The sequence below is a fragment of the Sphaeramia orbicularis genome, chromosome 22 (genome assembly GCF_902148855.1).
Source record: "Sphaeramia orbicularis chromosome 22, fSphaOr1.1, whole genome shotgun sequence".
In the NCBI taxonomy this organism is placed as follows: Eukaryota; Metazoa; Chordata; class Actinopteri; order Kurtiformes; family Apogonidae; genus Sphaeramia; species Sphaeramia orbicularis.
The window spans coordinates 25,710,797-25,723,728 of record NC_043978.1 but is presented as its reverse complement, the minus strand read 5'-3'; the positions used below and the strand labels follow the sequence as shown (position 1 = coordinate 25,723,728).

Here is a 12,932-nt window from a genome sequence, read left to right as displayed (position 1 = left end):
AACCCATATTCACACAGTTAATAATCAATGTTTTACTGGATCTTTTGGATTGTTTGGACTAAAGTCTGTAATCTTTAGTTAGGTTACCCGAATATTCTACAGGATTCAATGAAGTGAATTTCACTAGTGATCGGCAGTTTTTCCAGTGATCAATACGACCGCTAAGCATAATTTGGAACAGATATAAACTTGCATTAAAAATGAAAATTTCAAATCCAATACTAAACTTCAACAGTAATCGTTCACTTAAAGTGAGTACTGCTTAATAGATAAACGCCGTCTTCTTCTTTTAGTGTCCAAAGGCAGTGACCTGGGACTAACCAGACAGTCCACAGTAGAGGATACAGACAGAGGTGGCTGCACAGGAGCCAGAGTAGTAGTACATTAATTTATTTTAACTGATATTTCATAAAAAGATCTCGATATCAATCAGTGGGGAAAAAAATGTGACGTTGGCTCTGATAATATTCAACCCCCATCACAAACAAACCTTCTGTCACCGTGACCTGGACAGTCTCCGAGGGTTAAACTATTAGTCTGCTCTTGGAACTGGCAAGTTTTCTAAATTAACAAACAATTTGTACAAAACCGTAAGACTTTAAGAAAAGACCATATATACAAGTACAGCTTTATCTTAAAATATATATTACTTAAATACTACGAGTGAATTTTGAGAGACAGACGCTTACCTAAGATCAGTTCACCTATCTAATAACCTGGTAACAGATCATAGACCTGAGAGAAGCTGCAAACCACCCAGATTTGCAGGTTAACGTAGTGGTACGTGGATGCACAGTGGGTTACATGCTGGTGGGCTGAGCCTGAGGCTGCAGGGGCTGCAGGGGGACGGCCTGGGGCTCCGAGTCCTGAATGGAACACTCCTCCCCTTCACGCATGTACAATAAGAACAGAGTCACGGTGGCGAAGGTGGTGGCGTTGACGGGAAAAGCCCGGAGCAGAGTGGACGTGAGTCCGCGTGTGAAAACCCTCCATCCTTCTTTCTTTAAGCTCTGCCTCACACAGTCCATGATGCCGTTGTACTGGTTGACCCCGCCGACGCCGTCCGCCTGCATGCGTGACTTGATGACGTCCACAGGATAGGTGGAGAGCCAGGACGCGATGCCAGACATGCCCCCGGCGAACAGCAGCTTGGGGATCATGTAAGGGTCTTCAGGCTCGCAGCCCAGGTAACGCGTCAACACGTCATATGTGAGAAAGTACACGCCAAAACCGGGGGTCTCACGGAGCAGGGTGGTCACCATACCTCGGTTGATCCCCCGGATCCCCTCCTTCCTGTAGATCCGCACCAGACAGTCCAGGGAGTTTTTGTACATCTTTTTCTTGGACTTCTTTTCTCCGGTCCCTTGCATCTGCATGCGTGTCTTGGCCAGTTCCATGGGGCAGCAGATGACACACTGGATGGCTCCAGCAGACGCCCCCGCCAAGAACTGGTTCAGAGGAGTGTCTCGGCCCAGCTTCCGCATGGCGTTGCCCTGCACGCCAAAAACTATAGCGTTGATAAAAGTGAGCCCCATCATGGGAGAGCCGATCCCCTTGTACAGACCGAACATCTACAAACACAGAAATGCATTCCACAGATGAGAACAGATACCACACTCTGCAACAACCTGGAAACCTTCCAGTTAACTCAAGACACAAGATACTGGATATGAATCAGTCCATGAGGTTTATTATATCCAGACAATTTTGGTTGTTTACATTAAAACAAAGAAATAACACACTGAGTGTCAAACACATATAGATTAATATGCATCTCTAGAATATTAAAAGAAATTTGGCCCCACATAAAAATTTTGTGGTACAGAATTTACAAAATTTAATTTCAGACATTTTGACTTAATATTTTAAGAATGACTACCTGAATTTCCTTAAAACTTTTTTTAATAGTAAATTGTTCATTTTCACTGCAGATACATAAAAAATTTAAAGATACTGAAAATAATTAGTGGTTATAATTCTACATTAAGAGCCTTTGTTTGTGTAGTTTTGTGTGCTGGGTTAACTTCAGCTTTTGTTTGTGTGACACCTATTTATTCCATTCAGTTTAGTAAATTTGAGTTCCGGCTTATGTTAACTCCTAGATGATGCCATATTGTTCTATAGTTCATTACATCATTGCACACATTTCGTAATTTCACTACGTTCACAACACTTCTTAACTGGTTTTCCAACATAATCCAGTAGAAGCTTGAAACACTGAAACGAGTCTGGGCTGGTTTCACCTGAAACTAGTTAGGGTGAATATTTGCATCTGGTTGGCTTGGGTGAGTTTGGATGCAATGACATAACTTTATTAATAGATAAACTGACTTTAAAATCTAATGTGCTTTTTATTTTTACTACATGGATTCAATAGATTTGTTCAAGTTTTAGCTGGTGTAGTTTTTAGATTGAATGAAATTGTTAATGCAACAGAAGAATGTGATTGCTCGACACCAAAATATTCGCTCCAAATTAAATGAGGACTTTATTATCATCAAGAAAGAGATTACTCCAGGGAGTTTTAATAATTAATTGACCTCCTCCCATAACAGCTCTGTTTTCCCACAATGCACTGAATGTTTTTATGTGGTTACGGTTTGATTTATGTTAATATTTTGCTGATGGTAGTAAATACTGATGTGTTCACTGTCAAAAGATGGGAGAGGAATCCAATGATTTTGCCAAGTTTAAATAAAGTCCTGCAGCATTCATAGACAGTGTTGGAATGCTAATAAACTACATCACTATTCTAGAGGAGCTCCAGCAAAAACAATCGGTCAGGAATTGTCTCATGAGCATTAGTTTTAGCACTTAGCTTTTCAGTGATTCTCATTTTTGTTTAGTCAGTTTGGTTTTGGGTTCAGTTTTAGTTGCAGTGTATAAATGGCTTTAGTTGTATGACTTAAGTAGTTTGGGCTTGACAAGCAAGTGGAACGTTGCATAAATCTAGAGGTAGAACATGCACAACATTTGTAAAACAAACTTGCATGAGAAGAATGAAGCAAAAAACAAAGGAACAAAAACACGGTCCTCTATGGAAGTGGTTCTACCCCGGTGGTTATGTGGTTTTAATGCTTTTAGTGAGAAAATGACAACACTCACCATGCAATGACACCAAAATCTACAGGCAAACACGTTTAAGTAAGACACATGTTTTAGCTGACAGTGTAAACAAAATACACCAAGAAAAATGTATAGTGCAATAATAATGATTATATTATGCAGTTTAATCTGGGCTAGAGAAAGTCAAAGTTGGAAATAATGAGAGACATGAAAGATAATTATTACAGAGGACATTTTTCTTTTGGCCTTAGTGGCACTGCACAGTTAATCAAATTGCAATCATCAGTCTGCAATTATTTTATCACAAAAGGCTGTCATTTCAACGTTCATTATGTTTGGTGATACAGTCATGGAAAAAATTATGAGACCATCAAAAGTCATTAAAAACAATGGTTATGTAATCAAGTACTAACTCCTGTGTGTATCATGTGACTAAAACAGACAGAAAAGAAAACATGCAATGCCTCAAAGCACTGGTTTTGGCAGTACAATGCCATAGATATTGATGTAAGAACTGAAGTGATTTTGGTTATTATCAAAAAAGAAACATGGAAAATGGATAGCTATCAGCTCTGAAATGAAACTATTATGAGCTATTTTTGTTGTTATCATTATATTTGTCCAAACAAATGCACCCTTAGTTGTACCACGCATTAAAACGAACAAGAAATTGAAGAAAACGAGGGTGGTCTAATAATTTTTTCCATGACTGTATGTTGGATTCAGTGACACTAAGCAGAAGCATTAATATAGTATTATAGTATTTTATAGTATAGTAGCAAGTTTTGATTCTTTTATGCTAGCCTGTTTATTATACAATATATAAAATACAATGTATTTATTTATTCATGAAGTTTTAAATGCTCAGCATCTAGATTTTAACAAGTCGGTCATGTTTTGACCGTAAAAACAGAAATCATCGCCCAGTTCAATTTAAACTCAGGATCCAAAAGTCAGCCTTTAAACCTGAAGGAAATAATGATTTGACATAATATGAACATTTTTGTCCTTACTTTCCAGCCCATCATTAATGCATTTTATTCTTTGTGCATCTTGAATCATTAATATTGTTCAACACAACATCAAAAGTGAAGCTTTAGTCAAAATGTGCAGTCTGCGATCACTTTAGTTTGTGTCACAGGTTTTCATATTTTGTCCTTCCGATTTTATCAACTGTCATAATATCAAACATTGACGTCTAATAGACAAAGCATAAATGTATGTCAGGTTTTGTAGGAGGAACACAATTCACCGTCTCCATGTGAAACAGACAGAAATCCCTTAGACTAAGCATACTCCACTTAGCTCAAATGGCACCAAAGCTTAAATTAGCCCATGCAGGACTAAGATCCCCGCTGACCCTGTGTACCAGAACACCCACCTCCCCCTTTTTCACCCCGAACAGCCCATGTTAGGAACATGCCGGCTGATCCCAGTCAGATGTAACCCAACACTTGATTACCACACGGCGCCACGATAAGCATGGTGTTAGGGTTACTCTAACTCATGTAGAGGGCTACTCTCTACATGTTACTCAACTGCCGCTGTGCAATTTTCTTACCGACTCCTGGCGTATGATCGACTGGAAGCAGTGGTACGTCCCGCGGTACAGAGGTTTGTCCACATTTTGAACTTGAAGCCGCACCTGTGGACAACAGCGCTGGTGTTAAAGAGTCGTAAATGAGGCCGAAGAGGGTCACAACAGCTACAAATCATACAATAAAATGGGTTCTTTCAGGGGGGGTAAGGATGCTTAGAAGGGGTACAAAATGAGGGAGGAAAATTTAACCGAAAATAAGATACAAAAATCATAATGTCATCTCTGCTTTACATTTCTATAGCATCAAGACAGGACATTTGGGTGAGAGAAAGAAGACCTTGACCAATACTTACTAGGTCACATTTCCGTGGAGAGCTTGTTTATTTCTCTCTCTCATCTACAACACAGTGACACTGTTGCTGTTAAAGACAGCCTCCCCCAGCCCCAAAGCAACACACCAACTCAACTCACGGAGAAATGACATGATAAGCAAAGTATTAAAAAGAGCTACAACCAAACCATTCAGCATCCACGTATGGCTCGCTGCGGTTTCAAACAGCTGCGCCCTACGCTTCAACCTCGCCTATTAGAAACAAAACAGCTGAGTGATCTGTGACAGCAAACGGAATGCAAACGTGTTATGTTTATCTGCTCATATTTGGTCATTTTAAAACCCTCCTGCAAATCATTGACATACTTTGGTTAATACACAAAAATGCTTAGATGAATTTTTTTGACATGAGAACAGCTGAACACAAGCACAAAAAAATGTGCCCTCATGCATGTGGGAATATACATTGCCAATTTGTTAATGGGAAGCATATGACAGTGTATTAAGGCCAATGTAGGCAAAAGAAAAAAAATACAGAACGGGGGACAGGAGTAATGTTCAGAAACAAAGAGAAAACTTGAATATTCTCTGAAATTATAAAGTAAAACATGTATGTAAATTCTTTTTCCAAACTTTACAAGGAAAGTAAACATATATAGTGTCAGATGAGGTTGCATTAGGAGAGACATTTATGTGGCTGCTCTTAATACAACCTGATCAGATTTATCACTGTTATCTCACAGAATACCAAGTTTATTTCCTGTAACTTTGCAGTTTTTATGCCACAAATTCTGCGCCCCCCCAGGCTCTTTTTTCCCCCTTCACCTAAACTGACCTTAACATAACATCACAGAAACACAGTGAAGTAGTGTCAATTGTCTCTTTTCTCTTAACAATAACACTAAAATGGTGGATTTTAAGATTATCAACATCAGCCTGCTTACAACATATTTAGAACTGAGAAAGCACGAGTACAATTTACAGGCCTGGTCAAGCAAGTAACGGAGTGAGAAAGCACTGTGCAGCAATACTAATCATTCCATATCTGTTTTTAAAAATTAATTTAGCAGCAACCATAATAGCTCAAATTGTAGGTCTAAGCAAGTACTTTAACATGCCATTAAGGAATAATAACCAAATATTTAATAAAAACATGAATTTACCATCATTGTCAAAGTAACAGAGTAAAGAAAAATTTACAGCAGTTATTCAAGGTTTGGAAAAAATACCAAAAAGTGCTGTTCTCTAAGGAAAGTGCTAATATTTAGTATACCACACTTTTCTTAATATATGAGAGTACATTATATCCAAAAATGAAACTGATATCATTTTTATTTTAGTTTTAAAAGACATTAAGTCATGGAAATGGAGTGTTTGTTCAGTGTGATGTATCAAAATAATAATCAAAGATTTTATTAAGATATTGATAAAATTATCAGTCTTTGGCGACATGTTTCATTACTATATTTAATACACATCTTTCTGCTGTTTTTTTTTTATAATAAATAACATTCAAAATCATTATAGTTTTTGATTATTATGAAATACAAGATTAGATAGTCATATATTTTAAACCTATTTATTTACACATTGCTATTTATCTTCTGAATTTATGCTGTATGCATTCATTTACAACCTTTACTGTTCTTAATTTACATTGTATGCTCATATTTTCTTATATATCCAGTTGAAATTCAGGTACAAATTAAATAAACACAGTTTTAGAAACTAGAGATATACGTCAAGTTTTTTGGGTTTTTTTGTGTATATTGTTCAAGAGAAAAAAGAAATTGACCCTCATGTTCACTTTCACTTGGCCAGGCCCTTATGCCGTGGTGAAAAACAATATACAGCTTTGGAAGTAATTAGCAGACTGTCAAATATGAGATAAATTCAGCGCTTCCATGACTTTAATATTCAGTTCTTGGAAAATGAAACCATTTCTAGATCATTTCTCAACATTAGATGCTCCTAATTTACTTGTCATTGATAAAAAATGGGAATTTATACAACTTTTTTACATGCCAGATTTGTGCTTCACATTTGAACACAAAAGATGACTTCTGACTTCTTGCACTGGTCCAGTAACTATTTGCAAAGCTGCAAATGTCAATTTTGTTAATATTTACCCAGTGAAGTGTGCACTCACTCATCCCTGTTGCTCAACTCTTGTGTCGTACTATAAAGGTTATTAGAAGACTGTGTAATATAAGGTCACATTCATTGTCCCAATAGGGCGGTCTGCTGACTTTTTTTTTTTTTTTTTTGCCCCCAACAGCTGCGTATTGATCATGTCATTACCTAACATGAATAAACAAAACAGTGAGGAGAATGGAGCAGACACCCACCTTCACAGTGTCAAATGGATGTCCAACTAAAACACCAGCAGCACCTGAGGAAACACAAGAGAGAAGCTTTACGTCTGACAGTAGAAAAGTATATTTAAACCTATAAAACCAGATCAGGTACAGCAACACACACCTACGCCTGGAATGAAAATAATGCAGATCCATTATTTGTCGCTACAGACACTTTCAAGATGATTTATGAAGCTAAGTAACTCATACATCAATGTACAGTCATGTGATCACAACTATTATATAATCGCCATATTGCTATTATTTGACGTAATTGTGAGTATTTTAAAGAATCATTTGACCCTCACTCTAAATGAAATTACTTTGTTGAGATATATTCTTTTTCTATGAGTTCAGATTATTTTGATTATGGACCTTTGTGGCCTGATAGCAAATACCAGTATTATTTTCTGTTTATCTTTTGTACCAGAGAAACAAAGCAATGTTCATTATATGTATAAAAATAGGTTACCTTAAGTATTTTCATCTCTTTAAGTCCTGCATTACATTCTCTTTGAATGAGAACAAATTCAGTTGTGTCTCTACTAAAAACTGTGCATTTATTCATATTAACAGTATTTTTTATACGTTTCAGCTGGAGTTACTTGCATGGGTGCAACAGAATTCTATGTTTTTTAATAAAACAAATATATAATGTCACATTTTCGGATAATAATCATATATAAGCACAAATACGAAAATCTATATTGTATCTATGCACCACCCAAAAGGATTAAAAACAAACGCATAGGAATCATTTTAATTAGTTGTTGACTCTAGATTCATGTAACTCTAGGTGAGAAAAATACTGTGTCCAGCCATATTAACAAAAGGCAAACAAATATAATTATTTTATGTGTTCCAATAAATGTATCTTTACTTTTTTTTTTATTATATTAAATTTGCCGTTAAACTACTATTAGCTTGCTACTACAGTAGTGGGATGAATTCAATAATGTCTGTATGATAATAAACTGTGAACTCATATTTAAAACCATGACAGCCCTATTGATCGATGCACCTGGTGACGAAACATTAACAGTGTTCTGTCCTTGATTTATACCAATAGGGTTAAAAAAAAAAAAAAAAAAAAAAGTCAAACAAGAGCAACACGTGACTGTAATCGAGGCACATGGATAGGTATGCATCAGCAGAAATCAGCTTCGATATTATTCTCAACAGGGATTACAAACCAGCTCTAAAGTATTCTTATGGGAAATTTGATATTTCAATTTTATTGATTCGGTAGTTTGAGTTAATTGCAAATTATTCATTCATTTATGGCTTAAATGTGATTCTGAGGTTGATAACTAGATACTTACTGCTTCTAATAAGCTCTATGGTGTAATATTAAGGTAATAAATAAATAAATAAATAAATAAAAATCACACATGGCTGAAATATCCTTCTCTGAAATAATGAAATATCTAATCTCTTAAAACACTTCCACTGGCTTTTAATTCTCTGTATATTACATTAATCATTGCAAATACAGTAAAATGTCAGTTTTATCCATCACGTAAGCCTAGTTTCAACCCTCATACCTAGTCACTTAAGTTAAAAAGTTACGTTAATCAGTCACTTGGGCTAATAACTCATCTGTCTTTACTTCCAAAACCAACTCTAATGTTTATTCATTCTGTATAATGTTTGTCTATTTACTGCCTCCTGTTATTTAGCATATGTGGACCTCAGCCAAACAAGCTCAGCTCCTCTAACTTAGATGTGGGTAACTGTATATTTTAATGTTATTTACTTGGCGTGTGGACCTGTGCTTTCTAGATATAGTTTGCTTTCCATGATGTCCCATTTCACAAATCTCCCTCATGTCATTATACTTAGCTTTAACTTATTTGTGAATAAAGATGAGTGACATTTTTAAGCAGAACATAATTAAAGATACCGTTACAGTGATGCATCAATTAATTGTTCACTTTTATGACAATCGATTATTCTGTTAGTAATATACGAAATCTTAGAGGGGGGGGCAAATCTAAATTATCTGATCCTGCTCTGGTTTATTTCAAGCCTCAATGACAGTACACTGAATCTTTTTAGACCAAACAGGAAATTTAAGGAAACACTGAATGACATTTTGCACCAATTTTCTGACATTTTATCAACCAAATAATTAATCAATTAAAATAATTACTAGCTGCAGCCCTTGTAAGCATGCATAAGTAAAAGGACACTGTGACGTCCAGATTCGTGACTCCAAATCTGATGCTCTTCTGGTATCAAATAAAGCCAATATCAGCCAAATGGTGTTTGGAGTTTCAGTTAACGTCAACCTTGTGGACATTAGCAAATTCTGTGTGCTCTGTGTGTCTCTCTGCTTTCAAAGTGACTCTATCAGGTCTGTGATGTACTGAACTCAGGGAAAACCTGGCCTTGCGCAAAGACACAACAGCTGACAGGATTCCCAAGGGGTTATTAGACAGAGGCTTAACTAGAACCTCATGAGCAGGATCTGTAAGGCCTGAGTTCATTTGCCTCTTGGCATTTTTTTTTTTTCTCCCCCTGGAAGATGACTACTCCCTGATGTGGAATGATGTGGGTTATTTCTCAACAAGGAGGGTGGGCGAAGTTTACAGATAGTAAATATTAAACTCAAAGACCTGAAACACAACCAAAAGCATCTTCTGTTCTACAATTTCTGAACCACTAATACTTTCAATATATTGAAATAATTCCAGTAAAATGCAGTTTCTTAAGCTTTTCAGCAACAACAGGTATGATCCATTTGGATGTTCAGAGGCTCTGTGGTGGATGTGGAAACAGCATTAGTTTCTGGAACATTGATTCATTTCTTCATTTTATGGAATATTTTACTGAAAAGGTCACTTTTTTCTTAATTTTCCCTTGATTTGATAAAATTTCCACTGAATTTACTCTGAGATTGAATGAGAACCTTCATAATTTGTATGTTAAATATGAGAAAAGGCATAATTTTCAGTGAAAAATGCAAATGGTAATATAATAAATGATAATAGACTAATCAGTGGAAAACTATTTGGATTCACCACAGTAGTAGTTTTGGGTATTTAAGGGTTAAAATAAAACATTCTTTTGTTGAATTGATGCCACAGCATAACAGAGTTAAAAACAAGGAAATGAATAGTAATATTAAAATAAATCACACACTACTTAGGTGAGGTTAAATGTGGATTTGGACTCACCACAAAACTACTTATGTTACTACTATTACACACTGATAAACAAGAACTGTGTTTTTGTGCAGCTTTTTCAGCACTACTGAATTAAGTACTATTCAATACTTCAGTACTATTCAATACTACTTTCAGTACTAATTAAGTACTATTACTGCTTAATTGTTGAATTGATACCACAGCATTAAACAAAACTTAACGAAATAACTCCAGTAAATAGACAACACCGGGGCTGGGCTACTATCAGGTAAGGAATGCACTTATCTAATTTTGTAAACTACATCCGGCATTCTTAGATAACTATATTCCAATAAAACCAACCAGGTGTGGCTTTGTATTTCCACATACTTGGCTCAGACTTTTTTTTTCTATCCTCGTAATGATTCCTAGACGTGGCAACACCGGCTCACATCTCCAACTCGAGGAAGTTTTAAAGGCGGAGGGAGAAGAAAAAAAAAAAAAAAAAAAACCCATACAGAAACGTTGGCTAATGCTAATGCTAACACTTACCTCCCACACAGCCCGCGGCGAAGTCTAATGCCATTCCCCCCAAAAAAATGTATCTGAAAGTGGAATTTGGGCGAGCTAAAAAAAACTGCTGACGGACAAAAAGGCAGCTCACAAGCCCCCTGAGTTTGAGGAGTAAACTTCTGTAAACTTTTTACCCCGGCTTGGTGATGAGCCAGGCTGGTTAGTCGGTAAGTAAACCTAGCTAACTTTTACAACCTGCTAGCTAGTGATGAAGATAAGCCTGTAATGATAACACTGGTAATTAAGCTAATCTGGGAGTTTGACAGCTTCCGAATATTCTTCCTCTACTTCAGGACGTCTTTCTGCCAAACCCTTCTATTTCTGTAGCTCAGGAGGTGGAGGCGGGGGTTTACGTTAGAAAAAAAAAAAAAAAAAAAAAGGGGGGAGCGTGTTTGTCCTTTTTAAGGGAGTCCAATCGGATTAGCCCGGAGAAGACAACTCCCCTAGCGGCTCCTGTCCGCCCCCCGCGCCCATTGGCCGGGCCCAGCTCAGCCTGCAGGACCGGTGATCTGGGCTGGAGGTTTGTCACCGCCGGCAAAATCAACACTGTTATCATGTGGCCGTCGTCATCAGCCCCGGGGGTTTGATGTTTGATGTGTCCAACCGGGGATGCTTAAATATGGGAAATCTAATCAGAGGCCACGGACTGGGGATTTATATACAGTAGCACAAGTGATCCGATATACAAACAAGTCCTGCAGCAAACAGAGAAAAACAGTCAAATAAAACAGTCCTGTAGCAAGATGTGGGTAAAGTACTGAAGGAGATCTACTGTAAATAAACAAATAAATCAATAAAATCACATTACTGGAATAATACCAATAAAATTAAATAAAATAGCAGCCAAATGTAGGTCAAGTATTTAAGTAAATCTACTCTAAACAAATAAATAAAATCACAATACAACTATAATCCCAATAAAATTAAATAAAATAGCAGCCAAATGTAGGTCAAGTATTTAAGTAAATCTACTGTAAACAAATTAATTAATAAATAAATCACAATACAACTATAATCCCAATAATATTAAATAAAATAGCAGCCAAATGTAGGTCAAGTATTTAAGTAAATCTACTGTAAACAAATTAATAAATAAATAAATCACAATACAACTATACTCCCAATAAAATTAAATAAAATAGCAGCCAAATGTAGGTCAAGTATTGAAATAAATCTACTGTAAACAGATCAATAAATAAAATCACAATACAACTATAATCCCAAAAAAATTAAATAAAATAGCAGCCAAATGTAGGTCAAGTATTTAAGTAAATCTACTGTAAACAAATAAATAAATAAAATCACAATACAACTATAATCCCAATAAAATCAAATAAAATAGCTGCAAAATTTAGTTTAAGTATTGAAGTAAATCCACTGTAAACAGATAAATAAAAAAAAAAACTCAATGCAATAATAACTACAGTAAAATAAATCAAAAAATAAAATAAAAAGGAAACTATGGCAGTAAAATGTAGTTCAAGTATTGAAATAAATCTACTGTAAATATATATATATAAAAAAAAAAAAATCCCAATCCAATAATAATCCCATTAAAATAAAACAAAAAGGAAACTATGGCAGTAAAATGTTGTTCAAGTATTGAAATAAATCTACTGTAAACATAAAAAAAATCCCAATGCAATAATAATCCCATTAAAATAAAACAAAAAGGAAACTATGGCAGTAAAAGGTTGTTCAAGTATTGAAGTAAATCCACTGTAAACAAATAAATAAATAAAATCACAATACAACTATAATCCCAATAAAATTAAATAAATAGCCGCCAAATGCAGTTCAAGTGTTGAAGTAAATCTACTGTAAACAGATAAATAAACTAAATCTCAGTGCAATAATAATCCAGTTAAAATAAAATAAAAAGGAAACTACGGCAGTAAAATGTAGTTCAGGTATTGAAGCAAATCTACTGCAAACAA

The 12,932-nt window shown here is 35.6% G+C and overlaps 1 protein-coding gene across 2 annotated transcripts; it reads right to left on the bottom strand.

The window, feature by feature from the left end:
* Positions 1–374: 374 nt before the first annotated feature.
* On the bottom strand, positions 375–11,469 carry slc25a29l (solute carrier family 25 member 29-like). Of its 2 annotated transcripts, XM_030126720.1 has the most exons (4): positions 10,975–11,469; positions 7,286–7,329; positions 4,628–4,711; positions 375–1,571 (listed from the first exon to the last, which is right to left on the bottom strand). In XM_030126720.1, the coding sequence occupies exons 1-4, from the start codon at positions 11,006–11,008 to the stop codon at positions 801–803; spliced, it is 933 nt and encodes a 310-aa protein (XP_029982580.1). In that variant the 5' UTR covers positions 11,009–11,469; the 3' UTR covers positions 375–800. The 2 variants fall into 2 exon arrangements, with proteins under 2 accessions (XP_029982580.1, XP_029982581.1); XM_030126721.1 differs by lacking the exons at positions 7,286–7,329; positions 10,975–11,469 and adding an exon at positions 4,960–5,010.
* Between the last annotated feature and the right edge of the window lie 1,463 nt (positions 11,470–12,932).